We start from the raw sequence: 25,207 nt of genomic DNA, 5'->3' as shown, positions 1-25,207 counted from the left end.
AGGTGCTAATGGAGAAATTCTACAAATTTTCCAAGTCTACTGGACTGAAGATCAACCCTAGTATGTGTCACATTTATTTTGGTGTTGTGGATGACAACTCTAAGGAGTACATTAAGAAGCTAACTAGTTTCAAAGAAGGAACCTTGCACTTTAGATATCTTGGAGCGCCATTAACTAGCAAGAAGCTCTCCATACAACACTACATGCCTCTGATAGAAAATATCGTTGGGAGAGTTACTCATTAAAGTGCTAAACTACTGAGTTATGCTGGCAGAGTTTAGTTAATTCAAACTGTGAATTTTTCAATGATAAACTTTAGGATGCAATGCCTTCCATTGTTTAAAAAACTCATCCAAAAAATAGATGTAATATGCAGGAGTTTTATGTGGATTGGAGGAAAAGATTTGAGTAGAAAATCTCCAAATGCGTGGAAGCAGGTGTGCATCCTAAAGAATCAGAGAGGTCTAAACCTTATCTCGATTGAAGATTGGAAAAAGACCAACTTCATAAAAATATTGCGGAACTTGAATGAAAAACATATAACCTTTGGATCAAATGGATCCATGTTTACTACTTGAAGCATGCTCATCTAATGGATGTGAGGATTACAAGTAGTTGCTCATGGATCTTAAAGACTATTTTGAAAATTAGAGACAAAGTCAATCAGAACTAATTTTCAGGAGGTTTAGTGGAAGAAAATATTTTACGACAATTTTGCTCATTCCAAAGCTCTATTTGTTACATGGCTTGCTTGCCATAAGAGGTTGGCTACTAAAGAGAGGTTGCATAAGCTGGGGATGATGGATAATATGCAATGTTGTTTCTGCCATCAAATGGAAACAATTCAACACCTGTTTTTCAGAGTGTGTGATTTGAGAGACATTTGGAAGCCAATGGAGTGGAATATTGAACTGAATTGGTTAAATCAGAATAATAAAAAAAAAACGGTGGAGAGCTAAGCTCCTTAAGAGTGCAACAACTGAAACCATTTATGAGATTTGAAGGTATAAAAATGATAGAAACTACATGAACCATGTAAGTAATGCACACATAAATGAAAAAATTATAGAAACCATTGGGTATAGGGTTGGAAGAACACCCAAATTAGGAAGCACATAACTAGGATGATGATGATGTCTTAGTTTAGTTGTTTGTTTTGTTTATTGGCGTTTTATGGTAAAATCCTTAGGGATCGCCTGGTGAATATTGTTTTTTGAATTAATCAAAGTTTTTTATTAATTAAAATAAACAATTTCTTCATTTTTATTTTTGGTGTGTGAAACAAACAATTTTTTTATTCCATTAACAAAGTAATTTTAATTTAAAAACTCACCAGTTGTGATTTGAATTCGAGTAATGTTATCTAACTTTTATAAGTTAAATTAGAATTTATGGATACAAAATTATTTAAAAAGAAAATATAACGTTATTCAATAAATTTTTTTGAATTAATTCAAAATTTGAATTAATCACCTAAAAATTCAATTCTATAAACCATTAAACATTTATTGCAATTATATTTATATTTATATAATAAAAAATCACAACTTTCGATTAAAATATAACTTGCATAATAATAAAAGGAGTTTTAACTTTTTATTATCATCATTTTTTTGGAAAGTGGAAAAGATAAATTAAAGTTGTTTAAATACCAAATATAACATTAAATTTGATTTTAAAAAGAAGCCGTTACTTTAAAATTCAAAAAGAACACCCAATGGCATATACGTTATTTGACCTAAAATATAAGCCATTTTCCAAGAAGCTGAATAAAACGGGCCCCACCTGATGACTCGGATTGACGGAAATTTATCACTATTCTGCTACTCCATTCAAGCTGCATGTGCTTTTCCGTTTCTGCAACAAAACAAGTAACAGTAAACAGTTACAACACTCACTCTCTGTATTCGTGCCTTCTTTCATAACATTCTCATTCTCTCATTTCTAGGGTTTTCTCTTCTCACTCTAACTCGTAAGCTCTCTCTCTTCTTCTTCTTCCTCATTATTTTCTAACCGATTCTTCGCATTTATTGTTTGTATTTTTATTTTTCTGTTTAATTTTATGAAATGCGTTGTTATGGTTGTGATTATGATTCTGAAATCGTTTTTTTGATGTTGTTTTTGTTGAATGTGAAGGAGGTTAGATCGGTGAGAGAAGAGAATGTCGTCGAGAGCGGGACCTTCGGAGTCTCAAGGTCCGGTGATGCAGAGGCGGATAACGCGGACGCAAACGGCTGGGAACCTTGGAGAAGCTATTTTTGATAGTGAGGTTGTGCCTTCTTCGCTTGTTGAAATTGCTCCTATTCTTCGTGTTGCTAATGAGGTTGAGAAGACTCATCCTAGAGTTGCTTATCTTTGTAAGTTATTTTTGTTTGAACTCTGTTTAATTTCTGTGTTTAGTTGCGTTGAAATCTGAAGCACATTTATCTGTTTACGGTATGCTGATTCTGATTTATTTAGTTTACTAGAGTTTTGTTGCTTACTGTTGCAACGGAAACCTTGGCGTTAGCTAATTTTAGTATTGTTTTCTACAAGCTTAGTTTTGTATTTGAATATTTTCTCCTTTATAACTGTGTGACATGCAAACACTCTGATTATTTATTGGTGTTAGAACGTATTTTGATTAGAAGGTATCTGTTTTAATTTCCGTTTAGCTTGTGTTGAAATCTGAAGCACATTTATCTGTTTACAACACGCTGGTTCTGATTTACTAGTTGACTAGAGTTTAGTTGCTTACTCTTGCAATGCAAAATTTCGTGTTAGGTAATTTTAGTATTATTATTTTCTACCAGCTTAGTTTTGTATTTGGAGTTTGGACATTTACTCATTTGTAACTGTGTGACATGTAAACACTGATTATTTTTTGGTGTTGGAATGTATTTTGATTTGAGGGTATGTGTTTTGATATTGTAGGCCGGTTTTATGCGTTTGAGAAAGCTCATAGGTTGGACCCGACTTCAAGTGGTCGTGGTGTTCGCCAATTTAAAACTGCTCTTCTTCAACGTTTAGAAAGAGTAAGCAGTAACATGTTTGTTTTCCTTGGATAAGATATATTTTCAGACATTATATTTCCAAATAATGTGTCATGGTTTTACTCTTTTCCTTCATAATGATAAACTGTAGGTGACCCTTGTATTTTGTTTTAGGAGGAAAGTTTTGATAGTGTCATTTATGCTCTTTTTTATTTTTAAAACTTGTTATATTTCAATAGTTTCCATTGACACTGTTAGACTGTTGCCGATTTCGTCCTGGACATTTAAGGAATGTTCTATTTGGAAAAATTTATTTACCAACCTTTTTCTGTTATCATGCTATACATAATGAATGTGAACTATTTCCCCTAATAAGATTTAGAGTTGGTAATGCCTAAGTATTAATTTAAAACATTTCGTTTAAGTTCTGAAGATCTTTTATCATTTTATTCTATTTTTCTTAGGAAAATGATCCAACATTGCAAGGAAGGATAAAGAAAAGTGATGCCCGTGAGATGCAGAGTTTCTATCAGCATTACTACAAAAAATATATCCAAGCTTTACAAAATGCTGCTGATAAAGCTGATCGGTAGGTGTTTATGCTGAGTGCAATGTGATTTGTTACGTGTCTTTTCTGTGATGTGACTAGCAGTGAGTTTCTATTCTTACTTTCAGAGCACAACTAACCAAGGCATATCAGACTGCTAATGTTCTTTTTGAGGTTTTGAAAGCTGTTAATATGACACAATCTATGGAAGTTGACCGTGAGGTAATTTTCCCCTTGTTTTCTAAGTATTGTTGAATCTTTTTATGCGCAACCATTCCTTTGTAAATTAATTCACTATTATTACATTTTTTTCTCTAACATAATGTTCACCTGCCTTTATATTCATGAGTCATGATTGATTTTCCATTGGCATTGCAACAGATTTTGGAGACTCAAGATAAAGTTGCTGAAAAAACAGAGATCTTAGTTCCTTTCAATATTCTTCCTCTTGATCCTGATAGTGCAAATCAGGCGATAATGAGATTTCCGGAGGTAGGGTGTGTGTGTGTGTGTGTGTGTGTGTGTGTGTGTGTGTGTATATATATATATATATATATATATATATAATTATGATCCCCATATGCTTTCGTTCAACTCTTAGTGAAAGCTATCCACCGCTCTTTTCAGATCCAAGCTGCTGTATTTGCTCTTCGTAACACGAGGGGTCTTGCCTGGCCAAAGGACTACAAGAAAAGAAAAGATGAAGACATTCTGGATTGGCTTGGGGCAATGTATGGGTTTCAGGTAAATTACAATCTGTTGTTTTCGCACATCATGACTTATGTGTTACTAACAAATTCGGTTGGACTTTTTGCCACCTCTTGTACAAAACACAGAAGCACAATGTGGCAAATCAGAGAGAGCATTTGATCTTATTGCTTGCAAATGTACACATAAGACAATTCCCTAAGCCTGATCAACAACCAAAGGTGAGGTTTAATTGGATAGTTTATACAGTTTTTTCCTCACTATTTTCAATTTTAAATTCTGTAAACATCATTTTGTCCCCCCTTTTAATATAGAAGGTGCCTTGTTTCTATTCTTTTAATCGTCATGTAGCATCTAAATCTTTAAATGTGTGTGCGTGTGTGTTTCTTTTATTTCATAAATGTCATGCTCAATATAATCATAGATATGAATGCCTCTTCAAACTTTAGGAAGATATTTAGCACTTGATGTTTCAATTTCTAGTGTTAATATTTTTTCTTCTTTTCATTGTCCATAAGAATAATCATATATTGATTTGTGTATGTTATTTGCCTAGTTGGATGATCGGGCACTAACAGAAGTGATGAAGAAGCTTTTCAAGAATTACAAAAAGTGGTGCAAGTATTTGGGTCGAAAGAGTAGCCTTTGGTGAGAATTATGTTCTCATAATGTGGAAATATACCTATAATGTTGTTTTTGCCAACTAGGAGCTATTTGTTTAGATACATATGAGTAGCCTTTAAACTTGTTGTTCCGTTCTCATTATACATTTTATGCTCTAATGTTAAATAGTCATTTGTACTCTTAAGTTTTAGTTGCAACTTTCCATTTTGAAATAGATTTCTTATTCCCATCTTGTTTCTTTTTGTCTAGCTTTCCCAAAAACTATATGTTTATGTCAGTTTCACGTGCAACATATCTCATCAATATACATTGCAGGTTGCCAACCATACAACAAGAAGTGCAGCAACGCAAATTACTTTACATGGGTCTTTATCTTCTAATATGGGGTGAAGCGGCCAATCTAAGATTCTTGCCAGAATGCCTTTGCTATATCTATCACCATGTAAGCTTTGTAATTTAAATTATGGATGACAATTGGACTTTTAGATCATATGGGTACCCATCCTAAAGTACTATTCTCAAGGGTAGGGTTTTAACTTTTTTTTTTTTTGTGATACAAGGGTTTTAACTTGTTAAATGAGTTTGATTATTTCATATTAATTAACAACAACAACAACCAAGTTTGATTCCACTGGACTCTCGGATACATGGATCAAATTACGCCATAATGTTCTATCAAATAACATGTTTCTATCCAACTCGTTAATCTCCAAATCTAGATCGTTCTTAATAGTTCCTCTTATATGTTTTCTAGACCTTTCTTTAACTTTAGTTGTTTGAATGTGTCAGAACCAGCTGTACAAAGTGTTAATTAGTTGTATATTTTATATTTAAATAGGATTAAACTCTCATAAATAGGATTTGATTAGCTGAATAATGTGTATGTATTTATAGAAATTACTGGCCCTTAGTTATAGAATTGAAACAGGGCAGTGATGAGTATTTATTAGGAATTTCCTTTTCTAAATACATTGTATTCTATTTAAGAGCACAGGCTGCTCTATCATAATAACAGAAAAATTATCTCTGTCATGGCATCAGAGCTCCAAAATCCATAGGAGCCTGTTAAAAAATTGTGGCCTGCATTGCCATTGTTTCCGCTGTGCGGCCTGCATTGCCGATTTTATTTTACAGTCTATATTGCTGTTTTCCCAACAAAATTCAGAATGTCTGAACCAGTTAATACCCCTGCCCCAAACACTGGCTCTGTTGAACTGCAGAATGTTCAACCTAGCCTTCGTCTCAATGGTAAAAACTACCTCAAATGGTCTCATTTTGTCCAAACCTTTTTAAAGGGAAAGGGCAAATTGAATCATCTTACTGGAAAGGATACTCCAGTAGCTACAGACAAAAAGTTTGCTGCATGGGATGAAGAAGATGCTGTTGTAATGTCATGGCTATGGAATTCCATGGTACCCGAGATTAGTGATGCGTGCATATTCATGAAGACTGCCAAAGAGGTGTGGGACAGTTGTAAAGAAAATTATTCCAAGGTTGGTGATGCTGCACAAATTTACGAAATTAAGATGAAGATTGCGACTACCAAACAAGGAGATCGGTCCATTAGTGAGTATGCACAAACTCTACAAAACCTATGGTTGGAGTTGGATCACTATGAACATTTTGAAGCAAAATGCACAGCAGATGCTACTTCACTAAAAAATTATAAGGAGAAGGATAGAATCTATAAGTTCTTAACAGGTCTGAACAACGAGTTTGATCCAATAAGGATTCAAGTACTCGGAAAAGAGTTACCCTCACTAAATGAAACCATGGCTGCCTTTCGAACAGAAGAATCGCGAAGAGGAGTGATGATGGAGCCTCAATCAACTCAAAGTTCAGCCTTAGTAGCAGAAAGTCGAGAGAAGAACATCGACCAATGGAAGAACGGTCAAATCGGAGGAGCCCCCAAAATGGAGATTGAAAGAGAGGATAGCAAGGATTCTCTATGGTGTACATTATGCAAGAAGCCAAGACACACTGAAGACAGATGCTGGAAACGTCATGGAAAACCGCCAAATCAGAATCGAAATTGGAACACCAAAGGCATTCAACGAGGAGGACCAGCACATGCTCACTTGGTCCAATCAAGTGTTGTTGAGGGAAGTCATTCCAAACCTACTGCAGACTTCAATCCCGAAGAAATTACAAAACTAAGGGAATTACTAGACTCTTTAGGAAAACCCACAAATACAGGTAGTTCTTCCATGGCATTATCAGGTAGTTCTCATCCTTATGCTCTTAGTGTTATACAATCTACAGAAAAAAAGACATGGATTGTTGATTCTGGGGCTACGAATCACATGACCCATTCCTCTACTGAGTTTATCTCTTACACACCGTGTCCAAGTAATAAAAAGATTGTCACTGCAGATGGCACTTTTATTACTGTTGCTGGGAAGGGAGATATTCCACTAAGTCAAAATTTAATTTTGAGAGATGTCTTGCATGTGCCCAAATTATCTGCCAAATTGTTATCTATTCACAAACTTACAACAGATTTACAATGCTTAGTAACATTCACTCCTACACTTTGCAAATTTCAGGATCAGGAAACGGGGAAGATGATTGGACTTGCTAGAGAGGACAATGGGCTCTACCTTCTTATGGATGCGCGTGGGACAAGTAGCATTAAGAGTCAACTTCCATTGTCTTTGTTGTCAGAATCTGTTCCTTCCCTTAATAAAGAAATCTGGTTGCGTCACTTCCGGTTTGGTCATCCTTCATTTAACACTCTCAAAAATATGTTTCCCACCTTGTTTCAAGGTATAAACTTAGAAAGTTTTCATTGTGATGATTGTGAACTTGCTAAACACAAACGTGTTAGCTTTCCTAATAATAATAAAAGAATGTCTACTCCTTTTTCCTTAATCCATAGTGATGTTTGGGGGCCATCCAATATCCCAAATATATCTGGGGCCCGTTGGTTTGTCATTTTTATTGATGATTGTACTCGAGTGTCATGGATGTATCTCTTAAAACAAAAAAGTGAAGTCACTCAAATATTTAAATTGTTTTTTCAAATGATAAGAACCCAATTTGAGACTACCATCAAACGGTTTCGTTCTGATAATGCCAAAGATTATTTTAATCAAACATTGTCTTCCTTTTTCACTGAAAATGGTATTATTCATGAATCATCATGTGTCCACACCCCACAACAAAATGGGGTGGCTGAAAGAAAAATTGGGCATATTCTCAATGTTACCCGAGCATCTTTAATACACACAAATGTTCCAAAACAATATTGGGGGGAGGCTGCTCTTACTGCAGCCTACTTGATTAACCGCTTACCCTCTCAAATTCTTCAGAATAACAGCCCCATTCAGCTCCTCTCCAAATTCTACCCAAATTTCAAAACTTCAAACAACCTAGTTCCTAGGATCTTTGGGTGTGTGTCATTTGTCCATGTTCATTCTCCACATCGAGGAAAACTTGATCCTCGAGCTATTAAATGCATATTTCTTGGTTACTCCCCTACCCAAAAGGGTTACAAGTGTTATCAACCTACAACAAAAAAGAATTTTGTGTCTATTGATGTCACTTTTGTCGAAACCGAATCCTTTTTTTCCAAACCTTATCTTCAGGGGGAGAAGGAATATATTGAAGATAAGGATGAATTGTTCCAAGACCTTTCTTTTATGCCCACTTCATTACAGACTCCTAATGCTACTCGTCCACTACAAGTTTACACAAGAAGGGCAGCACCTATTATCCAACCTGTGCAAGTTCCAGAATCTGACCCAAATCCTGAAACTGTAATTGATGAGACTGTTTTAGAGGAGCAAATTGTGCCCCCTGAAACTGAAGTTGATGGGACTGTTTTAGAGGAGCAGAATATGTCCATGGATGCTAGAGATCTTCCAATTGCAATAAGGAAGGATGTTAGAGAATGCACAAAAAGGCCAAGGTATCCATTGTCTCACTTTATATCTTATGATAATTTGTCCAACAATCATAGAAGTTTTCTTGCTCATTTAAACAGTACCACTATCCCAAAAAATGTTACTGAAGCACTAGATATCAAAGAGTGGAGAGAAGCTATGAAAGTGGAAATGGATGCACTAGAGAAAAATGGAACTTGGAAGTTAGTAGAGCTTCCTAATGACAAAAAACTTGTTGGCTGTAAATGGGTATTCACCCTTAAATACAAGTCTGATGGAACACTTGAAAGGTATAAAGCAAGACTAGTAGCTAAGGGGTACACACAAACGTATGGGATTGACTATCATGATACTTTCTCTCCCGTCGCAAAAATGAGCACTGTCAGAATTTTGTTATCTCTAGCAGCTAATTATGGATGGAATTTGCAGCAATTCGATGTCAAGAATGCTTTCCTACATGGGAACCTTGAAGAAGAAATTTACATGGAGGTCCCACCTGGGTTCAGCTTTGAGAAAGGCAAAGTTTGTAAGCTAAAGAAGGCCCTTTATGGACTGAAACAGTCCCCTAGGGCCTGGTTTGGCAGGTTTACTACTGTGATGAAAGATATGGGATTTAAACAAAGTCAGGGAGATCACACTTTGTTTACTAAGCATTCAGCCTTAGGGGGAGTTACTGCACTAATTGTTTATGTGGATGATATAATTGTAACAGGAAATCATCAAGCAGAAATGGATAGCCTAAAAGTGTGTTTGCTGAAAGAGTTTGAAGTAAAAGAGTTGGGCAGATTAAAATATTTTTTGGGCCTTGAAGTGGCACACTCTCGTCATGGTATTTTCATCTCTCAACAGAAATATGTGCTGGATTTATTATCTGAAACTGGTAAATTGGGATGCAAACCAGTAGAAACTCCAATTGAACAAAATCACAGACTTAGTGAATTTGTTGAAGATGCAAGTGTGGATAGAGAATCCTATCAAAAGTTGGTTGGAAAGTTAATATATTTATCTCACACTAGGCCAGACATAGCTTATGCAGTGGGAGTGGTGAGTCAATTCATGCATAATCCCAAAGAAAATCATCTTAGAGCTGTTTATCGAATTTTGCAATACTTGAAGGGCACTCCTGGAAAAGGAATTCTATTTACAAAGGGTGAAGGAATTACTTTGGAAGCTTATACAGATGCTGATTATGCTGGATCAGTAGACGACAGAAGATCCACATCCGGATACTGTACTTTTCTTGGAGGAAACTTGGTGACTTGGAGGAGCAAAAAACAAAACGTTGTTGCGAGGTCAAGTGCAGAAGCAGAACTTCGGGCTATGGCTTTAGGTATTTGTGAACTCCTATGGCTGAAAATAATTCTACATGACCTAAAGATTGAATGGAATGGACCCATGAAACTATATTGTGACAACAAGTCAGCAATAAACATTGCACATAATCCAGTGCAACATGATAGAACGAAGCATGTCGAAGTAGACAGACATTTCATCAAGGAAAAATTGGATAGTGGGACAATATGTATACCATTTGTATCAACTGGAAATCAGCTGGCAGATGTTCTTACAAAAGGATTAAGTGGCTCTACATTTCAATCTATTATCAGCAAGTTGGGAATGGGTAATATCCACTCTCCAACTTGAGGGGGAGTGTCAGAACCAGCTGTACAAAGTGTTAATTAGTTGTATATTTTATATTTAAATAGGATTAAACTCTCATAAATAGGATTTGATTAGCTGAATAATGTGTATGTATTTATAGAAATTACTGGCCCTTAGTTATAGAATTGAAACAGGGCAGTGATGAGTATTTATTAGGAATTTCCTTTTCTAAATACATTGTATTCTATTTAAGAGCACAGGCTGCTCTATCATAATAACAGAAAAATTATCTCTGTCAGAATGCTCTTTATCTGATCTATTTCCTTACAACAAATTTCACAAGTGTTCTCTCTACATATCCAAACCACCTAAACCTATTTTCCACCATCTCTCTTGGATATTGTCATTTCTAATCTTCTCTTATCTAGTCTTACCACCCAAGATCCATCCAACACAACTTCTTCATCTATTCTACACTTAATTTATTCTTCGTGTTGGTTCTTTACCATCCAACATTTTGTTGCGTACAACATCTCTGGTCTTGCCCGATAAAATTTGTCCTTCAGTTTGAGCGGTACTTTTGTGTCACATAAAATACCCTGAGCTTTCCTCCATTTCAACCACCCAACATGAATTCAATGGTTTACATCTCTTTCTATTTTTCTGTCGTTCTATATTATGGACCAAAGATATTTAAACCGCAAAACTTGTGGTAAAGATATGATCTCCAACGTTCTGTATTATGGGCCACTTTTTGTATACTAAGTTGGAATTTCCTTACTATGGATAATCCTCACATGGTTTTTACCTAGAGGTGCGATAAGTTCCATATCCTGCTTGAGTCACTTAGCAATAAAAATTAATGTAAATAAACTGTCATAAGACATGTCTGTTATGGTTTTGCTGTCATTCTGTTTCTTAGTGATGTTATCATAGAACCGATGTTTTTGAGACCAACTTTCCCAAAAGCTTAAGTTGTTAGGTAGTGATCAACTCTCTCATATGCAAGAGCTTGTTGTTTGTGACTCCTGGACAATGCACGGGTCTCCTTCAAACTTAAAGAATTTAGCAACACTCCGAGTTTCTTCTTAGTCCTTATTAGTTGGTCATATATACCCAAGAATAACTGTATTTCTCTAATATTTAAGTATGTTTGTCCTTATGTTTGTTGGCATTGAACGATTTCTTTGAAGTTAGCATACTCATTTGTTGAACTTGACTGAATATTTACACGCTTTGCGATCTCGTGGCGTTACTTGTAGATGGCTTTTGAGTTGTATGGTATGCTTGCTGGTAATGTTAGTCCAATGACGGGAGAGAATATCAAGCCAGCCTATGGAGGTGAAGAGGAGGCTTTTTTAAGTAAAGTTGTAACTCCCATATATAATGTGATTGCGAAGGTACTTCCTGCGGTCTCTGATTATATTCTTCTGGTGTAAATAGTTTTATATTGTGTAATTATTTGTATAGATTGTATTCAGGGTTAATCAGGCCCATTAAGTATGGCCTATTCTATTTAAACAGTTTAGTGATTGTACTTAAGTTACTTTTGGAATAATATTTAGAAAATTGTTCCCCAATTCTACACTTTTTTCCTACTATGTTTGTGAGCACACAACTAAACCATATTTAATTCATGATATTGGTAATGTCTCATAAAAAGGTATTGATTAATTTGTTCAATAGGAAGCTGAAAGGACCAAAAGAGGAAGGTCAAAGCATTCACAATGGAGGAACTATGATGATATAAATGAATATTTCTGGTATGAATTAGCTTATTCTTCTTTTATTGTTATGTCTTGAATAACCTGCCTGGGTGTTAACTTTCAATAAAAAATTTAGGTCAGCGGATTGTTTTCGGCTTGGTTGGCCAATGCGCGCTGATGCTGATTTCTTTTGCCTTCCAGTTGAACAACTATATTTTGATAAGTTGAAGGTAGGCATTGATTATGATCTCAATTTATTGATTAGTTGATAGCTGCTATAGAGACTCTCATATTGAAATATGCTATTTAGTTATTACTTTTATTGCATTGGTGCTATAATATTTGCGTAGAAGAGTTGTGCATATCTTAAATTTGTTGCTACTTGCAAATGGATGAAACTTGGAATTATCATTTTGCTTTTATGGTACTTTCGGTTGGGAGTTAAGCTTTCTTGGAATTTTCTTTTTGTGTAATAATTGATGTGGCTAATGTGGTAATGCTTTTTAAAGAAACTGTCCTTTTGGTTTTCAAAATATTAGTATTTTCTCAATTTTGGTCTGCAAATTTCAAGTTTTTATTCTATTAATTGAATAAGTTATATGATGGAATTTTTATAGCATCGAATATTTGGAAGTCAGTTTCAAGTGGCCTTCCTAATTAGTAGTAATTTTCACGTGGCAATTGAATCGTGACTTACATAATGCTTTTTAAAGAAACTGTCTTTTTGGTTTTCAAAATATTACTATTTTCTCAATTTCATCCGCAAATTTCAAGTTTTTATTCTATTAATTGAATAAGTTTTATGATGGAATTTTCATAACATCGAGTAAGTGGAAATTAGTTTCAAGTGGCATTCCTAATTAGTAGTTATTTTCATGTAGTCTTGGAACCTTGACTTACATTATGTTTAGGTGAAAAGTTTGAGAGGGAAAAAGTTTCATTTCAAATAAAACATTCTCTAATTTAATAACTTTTTAGAATGAAATATATTAAATGATAGGTCTATCAAGAAAATTAATGTCATATTTGTTCATTTTCACCTCTTGATTTTAAAATGAAAAATTTACCTTCCCTTCTCTTTCTCTCCAACTCCAAACAAAACCCAAAGTATTCTTTGAAATACTTTCTTATTTTTATTGGTTTTTTCTTTATTTATAATTTTTGTAAGTATTTCTCAAGCAATTCCACAAATCTTTATTCTCTTAAGTCTTGATCTTTTCAAGAACTTTGTTCTCATAAGAGAAGAGTTGTTTCCAAGATCTACTAGATGCATACAACCCATTGAAAGTTGAATTTTAATATGTGCATTATATACTAGCTAATTATTGGTTATCTAATAAGCCCGGATACATCTTATGATACAACACTGTTATGTGGTACACACAAAATTTAAAAATACAACCCAGTCAATATATGTTAACAAAAGTTTATTTGTATAATAAATTATAAATAAATCCTTAATGTTAGTATCTTGATTTATGAGTATATATTTTATCTATAGCGTATGTGTCACAAAAATCATGCAATTTTTTTGTCTTTAGTTAGTACGACATATCTAAATGTATAGTATCTTGAAGGCAACTGTATTTATAGTTGGTAAGAAATATCGAAGATGTACCTCAGAAGTATGAAAGATGTATATGAGAAGTATTAGTGAAAGTATTTCCCACAAGATAAAAAAAAATTGGTACTTGAGTACATGGCAGGAAGTATCATACACCTATACTTCTCCATTTTGAAGTATGTGGGCTTCATAGCTGGTTAAGATATCTATTTTTCTTTTGAAAAAGTTTTATGCATTAGCTCTAGGCCTATGCTGGGATGAAAATAAGAAGATTCTTCTATGCTTGACTATGATTATGATGCTCATTTTAATTGTTAAATGGGCGCTATCAAAATTATCAAGCAAACAAGTAAATTTGAACAATATATTATGGAAAGCTTGAAACTTTTATGTGACACTAGATTTTAAGCCTTGATAGAAGCTTGAACTTGCAGGGTAACAAGCCAAATAATAGGGACCGATGGGTTGGAAAGGGAAATTTTGTTGAGATAAGGTCCTTTTGGCATATTTTCAGAAGTTTTGATCGCATGTGGAGTTTTTTCATTTTAAGCTTACAGGTAATAAGTACTTTATATCCTATTTTGGCAAAAAATATATATTCTCCCTCCCATTGAGTTTTTTTGAAGATCTATTTCTGAAAGAGCCCATTTGTCACTAGGCCATGATTATTATTGCTTGGAATGGAAATGGGGATCTTAGTGCAATATTTAATGGTAATGTTTTCAAGAAGGCACTTAGCGTGTTTATAACAGCAGCTATATTAAAGCTTGGACAAGGTAAGTGACTGCCAATTTTGCTACAACATATATATTGCTGCTAAATGTTGTTCAACAGCCAATTTTATCCGTTTTGTATTTAGTAAATTGTGTTGCTATATGAAAATTACAGCTTACTCTATTACTAAGATGACTAAGATTCTAGAGCCTTTTGCTATTGAGATTTTAATTTTTGGTTAACAACAAATAGTAATAGCTACTGAAACAATTTTTGTTAAGGGGAATTTTGTTGTTTTTGGTCATCTATCTTACAAACGCTTTATAGTTTCTTTACACAAAGTAGAGAGAATAGGAGAAGGAGATTGTGAAAGTGTGTGTAAAAATTTCTTAGTGACAAAATAGGATGGTAGGGAAGATTTTTCTCCCATTTCTATAAACTTGCACTAGCCTACGAGCTGTTTATTTTGATTAAAAAACCAGGTTTCATTAATAAAAGGTTATCTTTTTAGTGAAGTGGATGACACCATGCAATAGTTGAAACATCCAAAATCGGCAAGCAGCCACTTTCCATAAAATACCATACTTTTTTTCTTCAATTTTTTGACTATCACAGTTTATTCTCAACATTATATAAAGAACAGGTTGTTTATAGTTATCGTTTCTTATTATATGTTAATGTGGGCAGCTATTCTTGATGTGATCCTCAGTTGGAAAGCACGGCGGAGCATGTTAATGTATGTTAAGTTAAGATACATTCTAAAGGTTGTTTCATCTGCAGCATGGGTGATTGTTTTATCGGTCACTTATGCTTATACTTGGGACAATCCTCCTAGTTTTGCTCAAACCATCCAAAGTTGGTTTGGAAGCAATAAACATTCACCTTCAGTGTTCATTATGGCTGTTATTGTATACTTGTCACCAAATATGCTAGCTGCCATATTGTTTCTGTTCCCACTCATTCGGCGTTTTCTTGAGAGATCAAATTATAGGATTGTCATGTTGATGATGTGGTGGTCGCAGGTAGGTGATTTGGCTACTTTGTTATCTGTATATAATTTGGTGTGGTTCATCAAACAACAGTTGTTTTGTGCAAAACTGAGATATATAGGCTCTAACTTGGTGGTTTTGTTGCCTTGTAATTGACAGCCCCGTCTCTATGTCGGTAGGGGGATGCATGAGAGCACATTTTCCCTTTTCAAGTAAGAGACTAAAGTTTAAAAAGTTTCTGCTTGTTGAGGATGATGCAACTTTCCTTAAAATCCGGTTTTAACATGTCGTCAGCATATAATCTTAGGTACACGGTGTTTTGGGTTCTCTTGATAATTACAAAGTTAGCATTCAGCTACTATATAGAGGTAATTCCTTTTCGTTCACTACTTCAAAAATTTTCCATATCTGTACATATTAATATGTTGTTGGTTTGAATATGGGATGTTGAATCGACAATTAAAATTTCCTTCTTTTTTGTTTTTTTAAAAATCATATTAAGTGAACGGAAATGAATATGGTGAAAACTTTGTTTTAAAGGTTTTAGGCTATTGGAAAAAGATTGTTGTAATCGACAATTAAAATTCCCTTCTTTTTCCGTTTTTTTAAAATTCAGATTAAGTGAGCGGAAATGAATATGGTGAAAACTTTGTTTTAAAGGTTTTAAGCTATTGGAAGAAGAGTGTTGTAATACAAATGCACCAATGGTTTGAAATGAAGATATGGACAATGTAAAAGTCAAACCTTCAAACAAGGTGTTAGATGCACTCAACAATTAATCAGTTTTGAAATCCAATTCTAATTTCAATTCTTGACAGCATAATCAATAACGTAATTATTTAGAAACACATATTATATCACTGAAACACAATATTGTATCAAACGATAAATTAATTGACTTTTTTAACGGGGTGTATATTTTATTTTTATAGATAAAACCTCTGGTGGAACCTTCAAAGGCTATAATGCATGTAAGAATCTCGCATTTCCAGTGGCATGAATTCTTTCCGCGAGGTAGATGGCTTGAACACTTGGGTTTTTCATATTATTTCATTTTACCACAAATGAATTCATAAATTGTGTGTTTTGCAGCTCGAAAAAATATTGGTGTTGTAATTGCACTTTGGGCTCCAATTATTTTGGTATGTTTTTAAAATGTATCTGATTCAGTTACTCGGTCAGGAAATACCATTCCATGTCAGGAAATTCCATTACATACTGATCTCTCTCTTTTCCTTTTTTTAGGTATACTTCATGGATACCCAGATTTGGTATGCCATATTCTCAACTTTATTTGGTGGTATTTATGGGGCATTCCGTCGCCTCGGTGAGGTTAGAAGATTTTCCTACTCCTATAATCTCTTTTAGTCTTTGAGTTTCATAATGTGGTTACTCTTACCTGATTCTTCTTGAGTTAAGTTACTGTTTTGAGAAGTACTGTTTTATTTTGCTATGGCTGTAGAAGATTTGCATTGGTTTATGCGTTTTTATACTAATATGCCTCAAGTTTGGTTTTTTGTTTTAGTTGTTCTAGAAGGTATCTCGTGCATTGCATGATTTCTCAAAGTCATAAAAAGCATTAGAACAGAAGATGTTATAAGTGGAAAATGAGGATATGCGTGATTAGATTTGAGGTTTAAAACATGAGATTGTCATTCGTAGAAACAAGCTATGAAACTAAGCCACACTTCAGTACACATACTTCAGTTTAATAAATACCTGTGGATTAGGGGGGTTGAGTGTCAAGGATTTCAACTCTAAATTAATTATTTATCAAACAAAATGTTTGTTTCTGTGATTTTTCCATCATACCCCTCCCTGCTCAGCTCTTTTCCATCATACCCCTCCCTGCTCAACTCTTTTCAAACCTATTTTGTTGTTTACTCTTGGTTTCAGATAAGGACACTTGGAATGCTTAGGTCTCGGTTTGAATCATTGCCTGGTGCTTTTAATGCCTGTTTGATCCCAGAGGAAAAGAGTGAGCTAAGAAAGAAAGGATTAAAAGCAACTTTCTCTCGGAGATTTGACCAGGTTGATAATTTTAAATTATTTTACCATTACTTTCTTGGATGCGTGGTTAAAATTTAAAACATCTATATTTCAAAATTTCCTTTTCCTTATTGATACAGATCCCATCTAACAAAGGTAAAGAGGCTGCAAGATTTGCCCAACTTTGGAACCAAATTATCACTAGTTTTAGAGAAGAAGATCTTATCAGTAATAGGTAATCTGCAAGGGACCTTTGAGTTCGTGGTTCTTGATCTTTTCTTCTCTCTCTTGATACTAGATACAGTACTATATTTTCTTGACTATAGTGTGCTGAATGTAGTTATACTGTGCAGGGAAATGGACCTTTTGCTTGTGCCATATTGGGCAGATCCTGAGTTAGACCTTATACAATGGCCTCCATTTCTACTTGCTAGCAAGGTTTATTTATTTAGTGTTTTACTTTTGAAAGCTTGCTGCCTTAATTGCCATTATCAACTATCTATCTGCTTTTGTAGATTCCAATTGCATTGGATATGGCTAAGGACAGCAATGGAAAGGATCGAGAGCTAAGAAAAAGAATAGAGTTCGACAACTATATGTCTTGTGCTGTTCGTGAGTGTTATGCTTCATTTAAGAGCATTATTAGGTACTTGGTTCAAGGGGACCGTGAGAAGAAGTAAGTCCTTTAAAACAGTATAATGCAGCTGTGTACTTGGTTGTTGATGTGTGCAGCAGTACTTTGAATGTTATCTCTTTGTAGGCAGTATTCCCGAGCTGATCCAAATTATAACAGATAATAATTTGTTCGGATGAAAATGCTTTTGAAAATAGCCATTTTCCTCAAATTTGATGCCTTTTCTTTACAGCTTCTAGCTGACTACTGAAGTCTTTGTTTATTGAAACCAATTTTCATTATTTTTGGCACCTTTCTTTTCAGGGTTATAGAATACATTTTATCCGAGGTAGACAAACATATTGAAGCTGGTGATCTAATTAATGAATTCAAACTGAGTGCACTTCCTAGCCTCTATGGGCAATTTATTGGGCTAATAAATTATTTGGTAACGTTTGAACACGCCTTTATGAAATTTACATTTTTGTTTGTGAATATGTACCTGGTCAAAATCTTATCCAGCGTTTTATTTTATGCAGTTAGAAAATAAGCATGAAGACAGGGACCAAGTTGTGATTCTATTCCAGGACATGCTGGAGGTGGTGACAAGAGATATAATGATGGAGGATCATATATTCAGGTGATGATAATTCCAAAATCTCACATCTTTAAATGATATACTCTTCCGTCTGTGATTATGATTAAATTATTTTGCATGTGTAGCCTGGTAGATTCAATCCACGGTGGATCTGGACATGAGGGGATGCTTCTTCTTGAGCAGCAACACCAGTTGTTTGCATCTGAAGGGGCTATCAGGTTTCCAATTGAACCGATTACAGAGGCTTGGAAAGAAAAGGTTTATTGCTAGTTAATCAGTTCCAATGATAAATTGAACAACGGAGTGTACATCTAATGACCTTTTAATGTACATTTTATATTTTCAGATTAAACGGCTGTACTTGTTGCTTACAACTAAAGAATCAGCAATGGATGTACCATCTAACTTAGAAGCCAAAAGGCGTATTTCATTTTTCTCAAATTCACTGTTTATGGATATGCCTACAGCACCCAAAGTTCGCAACATGCTTTCATTCTCGTAAGCATTCTTTTAATTCTATATATTTTGATATGCTTTTATGATGAAATGAAACATGTGAACCAGTTAAGTGAATGTAGAAAAAAAATTAATTTGCTTTATCTGAATCAATAGCTTTTAATGCAATAATGTTGGTAACACATCCTAACTATGTAATAGATTGTTTGTTTCTCCCAATATATGCACGTGTATACTGTGAGTTTTAAGGGAAGCATAGATCTATAGAGTATCCTATGACGGGTTTTAGCGGGTAAATTTACAGGTTGATTATAGTCATAATACTCTCTATTATTTATAGTTTCCTTAGTCTACTAATTACTATTTTCCTATATTTTAAGAGATTCTCTCTTGCATATATATTCTGTACAGCTCCATTGTATAATGTAAGTCATTCATTCTAAATTATGGTACCAGAGTAAGGTTCTAATATCCTAGCTCAAGGTCATTGGGGTTGTCCGCCGTCACGGTTTTGTATCCATGTATATAGCTTTGCATATCATGCCGAGATTTCCGATAGAATATGTATTTGTATTTGTATATAAGTTCCACATCGATTATAACATGTAATGAACTGTAAATCTCTATATATAAAACAGTCTCCGTAGTGCTATTCTCACACGGATGATCTCAATATCTCTCAATATCTTACAGTTTCAAGACCTCTCTTTTGTTACCAAAAAGCTTATCAAATTGAATATTTTTTTGTCAAAGCTAAATCTGCACGTATGTTAATAGAAGATGTGGAAGTGGAATAAGAATCAAAGTCACTAAAGAATGTTAGTTAGAGGACATATGTATGGCTTTGCAACACAACCAATTCTTTTTCTCCTAGCTTGAGACCAACTATGTATAGCTTTGCAACAAAGCACGGCATAGGAAAGATTATGAAAGATTTAGAGGACACCGGTTTGCCTTGAGGTAGCCATAATCGCTTGAGGTAGCATAAGACCAATAAAATATTTAGGGGAAACTATTAAAAATGATTGAGAGGTCAATGGTTTTGCTATAGAAATGACTTGTGATAGAGCATTATGGTGTTGTTTGATCCATGTATGCTACCTGGTAGTATTAGTGCTAGTACTTATAAATAATCAAACAATATTTTGTTACTCTAATATTCTCTTCAACTTGAACTTTGCAGGGTTTTAACTCCATACTACACAGAAGAGGTTCTCTTTTCCTTGCGTGAGTTGGAATCGCCCAATGAAGATGGTGTTTCAATACTTTTCTACTTGCAAAAAATCTTTCCAGGTGTTCACCCGTTACCCAACATCAATCACTGTTGTATAGATGTTAAAGTTCAAGGGGTTGGTATTAATGTAATTTTTTGTAATTTGGGTGGGCGTCAGATGAATGGAACAACTTTCTCCAGCGAGTGAATTGTTCCAATGAAGAGGAACTTAAAGAATACGATGAGTTAGAAGAAGAGCTTCGTCGCTGGGCATCATACCGAGGCCAAACGTTGACTAGAACTGGTTTTTTCCTTCTCTATGTTTAAATGAAGCTTGTGTGATGTAACTATGTCCTATATTCAGTGTAAACTGTAAACTGGCTATTGTTTGTCATACAATTGATTGAAGAATTTTTATTGATGCAGTTAGAGGCATGATGTACTACAGAAAAGCCTTGGAGCTCCAGGCTTTTCTTGATATGGCCAAAGACGAAGGTGACTGTTTGTTTGGAATGAGATCAAAGATTTTCTCATAAGTTGCTTTTAATTTGGTTTTAAAGTTACTAGTAGATGAATTTTTTGCATGAAACTAACCTCTTAATTTTTCTTTTTCTTCTGAATCCAATGATACGAATGTACAGATTTGATGGAAGGCTACAAGGCCATAGAAAATTCAGACGATAATTCAAAGGGGGAAAGGTCACTATGGACACAATGTCAAGCTGTAGCTGATATGAAATTCTCATATGTTGTATCATGCCAACAATATGGGATTGACAAACGATCTGGTGCTGCTCGTGCACAGGACATATTGAGGCTTATGGCAAGGTAAAGTGTCTAGGGTTAATTGTACTACTAGCTTCATGTCTGTTTATACCAATTTGTGGGTTCATATGTTTTCATTTGGTAGATATCCTTCACTTCGAGTTGCCTATATTGACGAGGTAGAGGAACCTAGTAAAGAGAGACCAAAAAAGATCAGCAAGGTTTATTACTCCTGCTTGGTGAAGGCTATGCCAAAATCCAGCAGTTCTTCTGAGACGGAGCCTGAGCAATGTCTGGATCAGGTAAGTGCATTATGATAAATAAAGGATGCAAATACAATTCAAGAGATTGCTAAGTTGCATAAGCCAACATTCTTTTCCTTCCATAATAGTTCTTTCATTATTCATCTATCAATATCTTGGTTCATACTGTGCATTTGATTGTTTTTATCAGGTCATATATAAAATAAAGCTACCTGGGCCAGCTATTTTGGGTGAGGGTAAACCTGAAAATCAGAATCATGCCATAATGTTCACACGGGGAGAAGGCTTGCAAACAATAGATATGAACCAGGTATAATACTTGTATGAGAAGCACAAATTATTATATGGTCTGATATCAATCCATGTGATCAACATTCCTTTTTTTATAGGATAATTACATGGAAGAAGCTTTGAAAATGAGAAATTTGTTGCAAGAATTCCTTAAGAAGCATGATGGAGTGAGGTACCCGAGTATTCTTGGTCTTCGGGAGCATATATTTACTGGAAGGTAAAAGCGGTTTTTCCTCATACTGAATTTTCTTTACAGCTTAAAAAATCTTCTGTAACTATAACAAGTTATGAGTCCCTGACTACTAGTTTGATCTGATTTTCAGTGTTTCTTCTCTTGCGTGGTTCATGTCAAATCAGGAAACCAGTTTTGTGACAATTGGTCAGAGATTGTTAGCTAATCCACTGAGGTACATTCTCATTCCAGTTCTTGTTTATATGTTATTTTGACTGTTAGAAGTGACCTATGACTGCAAAAGAGGAAATAAAGATAATAAGGGTCTATGCAAGAGAGAAAAAAAAAATACATGGCTGTTCATGGTGGCTGAAGTTACGATGTTAAAAAAAGGGATTTATTGTTACAAATTCTTAAGTCTTGATGGGTGGTGAACACAACAAATATCTTGATTATCCTCTCTGGATAACTTTTATAAACTTGAGCAGCTTAAAAACGTATTACTCTTTAGCCTCTCAGTCAAATTGGATCGTGGATGTTGATAGCTTCTACTGTTTTGAAATAGATTTTGTAGGGGCCTGGTTGCTGCTATTCTCCAATTTTAGTACTTAATATATAGAAAACCATAGTTTATATTCCCGCTGAAGCTATATACTGACACACGACAATCTGATTATACGAGTAGAGAAAAACCAAGTACTAACTGATCATTGAGCTTAATTAATCTTTGATGACAAAATGAGCATTATATGAGAAAACTTTGGTATATTCTCTGTTAGAAATATTATTTTAGATCTCCATTTCAATTTCATTATGCATTTGGAAATATATAATTTACTTTCATTTTATATATATGATTATGTAGGGTTCGCTTCCACTATGGCCATCCTGATGTCTTTGATAGGATTTTTCACCTCACTAGAGGGGGTGTAAGTAAAGCCTCCAAGGTTATCAATTTGAGTGAAGATATATTTGCTGGTAAAGTGATGCTTATCTCCATTTTTCTGTAGTCTTATTTTCATTTGCTTTTTTTGTGCAGTCTTAATTTGCATTTCATTATGTTATTTGCAGGCTTTAATTCTACCCTCCGTGAAGGAAATGTTACTCATCATGAATACATACAAGTTGGGAAAGGAAGAGATGTGGGTCTCAACCAGATTTCTATGTTCGAAGCAAAGATAGCTAATGGCAATGGAGAACAAACGCTGAGTCGAGATATATACCGACTTGGTCACCGATTTGACTTCTTCAGAATGTTGTCTTGTTATTTCACCACAATTGGGTTTTACTTTAGTACTCTTGTATGTCACCATCAGAGTTAACTCTTATTTAGTTCTTTTTTCACAAGCTTTTCTGAACCTTTTCTTTTCATGTTTAAACTTTGAGCAGATTACTGTTCTCACCGTATACGTATTCCTCTATGGTCGCCTTTATCTTGTTCTTAGCGGGCTTGAAGAAGGTTTGAGTACACAAAAAATCATTCGAGATAATAAGCCTCTTCAAGTTGCTCTTGCATCCCAGTCCTTTGTTCAAATTGGGTTTTTGATGGCTTTGCCCATGTTGATGGAAATTGGCTTGGAGAGGGGATTCCGAACAGCGCTTAGCGAATTCATATTAATGCAGTTGCAGCTAGCTCCAGTTTTCTTCACATTTTCGCTTGGGACAAAAACTCACTATTATGGAAGGACGTTGCTTCATGGAGGTGCAAAATATAGAGCTACTGGTCGAGGGTTTGTGGTTTTCCATGCTAAATTTGCTGACAACTATAGACTTTACTCCCGTAGCCACTTTGTCAAAGGTATCGAGCTAATGATTTTGCTTGTTGTATACCAAATTTTTGGCAATGCTTATAGAAGTGGGGTTGCATATCTGTTGATTACCATACCAACATGGTTTATGGTGGGCACCTGGCTTTATGCCCCCTTCTTGTTCAATCCTTCTGGTTTTGAGTGGCAAAAGATTGTCGATGATTGGACTGATTGGAATAAATGGATTAGCATCCGAGGTGGTATTGGTGTACCACCTGAAAAGAGTTGGGAATCCTGGTGGGAGGAGGAACAAGAGCATCTAAAATATTCAGGAATGCGCGGAATCATAGCTGAGATATTTTTATCTTTGCGTTTTTTCATCTATCAGTATGGTCTTGTTTATCACTTGAACTTTGTTAAGTCTACCAAAAGTGTCCTGGTAAGTCTTTATTTGTGTTGTTTCCTTTCTCAACTATCTCACTTTCATAATTTGGCATATTAAATGAATATCATTTTCTTGCCTGCAGGTTTATGGCATATCATGGTTGGTGATCTTTCTAATATTAGTTGTGTTGAAGGTTAGAAGCAAGCTAGTTTTTATCTTTTTGGGCATGTTAAAAACTTAAAATTGTCCATGCAATATATGATTTCTCAGCTCGTCTTTCGGTTAATGAAGGGATTGATATTCTTTCTGATATTCTTTTCTGTGTTTTTTCAGACGGTGTCTGTTGGGAGAAGGAAATTTAGTGCAGATTTTCAACTGGTCTTCCGGCTAATGAAGGGATTGATATTCGTGACATTTGTCTCAATTCTAGTAACCATGATTGCTCTTGCTCACATGACATTGCAAGACATTGTTGTTTGCATTCTTGCCTTCATGCCAACTGGTTGGGGAATGCTACAGGTGAATGAATATTCTTTCCTTTTACAAAATTATTTATTAGTTTTTGGGTAGTATGCTAAATCATTATCAATCGAACGGTGTTTGAATATGAAGTCGTTAAAATCATACTCATCATATTAATATTCTTTCTTTTTGTCATGAGATCTTTTGAGGCAGTTTATCAACTGCTGCAATATCCTGATTTCCCTTAAACAATTTGCATGTTTTTGTTTGTGGTTTTTATACTCATCATTTTCATTTCACCATTATGCAGATTGCACAAGCATTAAAGCCTCTAATAGGCCGAGCGGGGATTTGGGAATCAGTAAAAACTCTAGCACGTGCTTACGAGGTTGTCATGGGTTTGCTCTTGTTCACCCCTGTTGCCTTCCTTGCTTGGTTTCCTTTTGTGTCAGAATTTCAGACACGCATGCTTTTCAATCAAGCATTCAGCAGAGGATTGCAAATTTCTCGTATTCTTGGGGGCCAAAAGAAAGGCCGATCCTCTCGCAACAAGGAATAGTTGTTACTCGGCACTAGGCGGGGGGCTTAAGCCATATATGCACTCCACTACTCTTCATTACAAAGTAATAGCTTGTTGTGTACTTTTTTCCGTACAAATTGTAAGATTAGATGTAGTTGTAGGTTGTTGTTGGTAGCATGTAGTAGGAATTAGGTTAGATGTAGGCTTTAATTTTGTTAGAAAATTTTATTTATTCAGATAGAACATGCTAAAGTTGATTCATGTAGTCAACCCATGTAATGGGATAAGTTGTTAGTGAACATCACAATTAAAGTTATGAAAGTTATTTAAGGTAATTTGGACTTAATTTTTTTGAAATTATATTCAGTCCCCTTCTACTACTTATACACTCCTCCCTGTTTAGACCTTCTCCCTTACTCATT

The 25,207-nt window shown here is 34.8% G+C and overlaps 1 protein-coding gene across 1 annotated transcript; it reads left to right on the top strand.

Moving 5' to 3' along the window:
- The first annotated feature begins 1,829 nt into the window (after positions 1-1,829).
- On the top strand, positions 1,830-25,120 carry LOC131648978 (callose synthase 3-like). The gene is made up of 43 exons (XM_058918717.1): positions 1,830-1,972; positions 2,137-2,357; positions 2,914-3,014; positions 3,437-3,561; positions 3,648-3,741; positions 3,901-4,011; positions 4,147-4,263; positions 4,356-4,448; positions 4,784-4,875; positions 5,167-5,293; positions 11,600-11,737; positions 12,024-12,100; positions 12,180-12,273; positions 14,042-14,164; positions 14,266-14,383; positions 15,009-15,343; positions 15,470-15,522; positions 15,618-15,678; positions 16,243-16,324; positions 16,403-16,452; positions 16,556-16,642; positions 17,207-17,341; positions 17,440-17,534; positions 17,653-17,737; positions 17,815-17,975; positions 18,237-18,360; positions 18,452-18,552; positions 18,636-18,768; positions 18,857-19,008; positions 20,150-20,259; positions 20,358-20,483; positions 20,606-20,674; positions 20,821-21,007; positions 21,090-21,246; positions 21,398-21,517; positions 21,597-21,715; positions 21,822-21,905; positions 22,536-22,648; positions 22,742-22,971; positions 23,060-23,857; positions 23,946-23,996; positions 24,137-24,322; positions 24,576-25,120. The coding sequence occupies exons 2-43, from the start codon at positions 2,162-2,164 to the stop codon at positions 24,822-24,824; spliced, it is 5,859 nt and encodes a 1,952-aa protein (XP_058774700.1). The 5' UTR covers positions 1,830-1,972; positions 2,137-2,161; the 3' UTR covers positions 24,825-25,120.
- Positions 25,121-25,207: the final 87 nt, after the last annotated feature.

Source organism: Vicia villosa, linkage group LG2 (assembly GCF_029867415.1).
Source record: "Vicia villosa cultivar HV-30 ecotype Madison, WI linkage group LG2, Vvil1.0, whole genome shotgun sequence".
Lineage (NCBI taxonomy): Eukaryota > Viridiplantae > Streptophyta > Magnoliopsida > Fabales > Fabaceae > Vicia > Vicia villosa.
The sequence above is the reverse complement of the archived record's forward strand: the minus strand, read 5'-3'. Positions and strand labels throughout refer to the sequence as shown.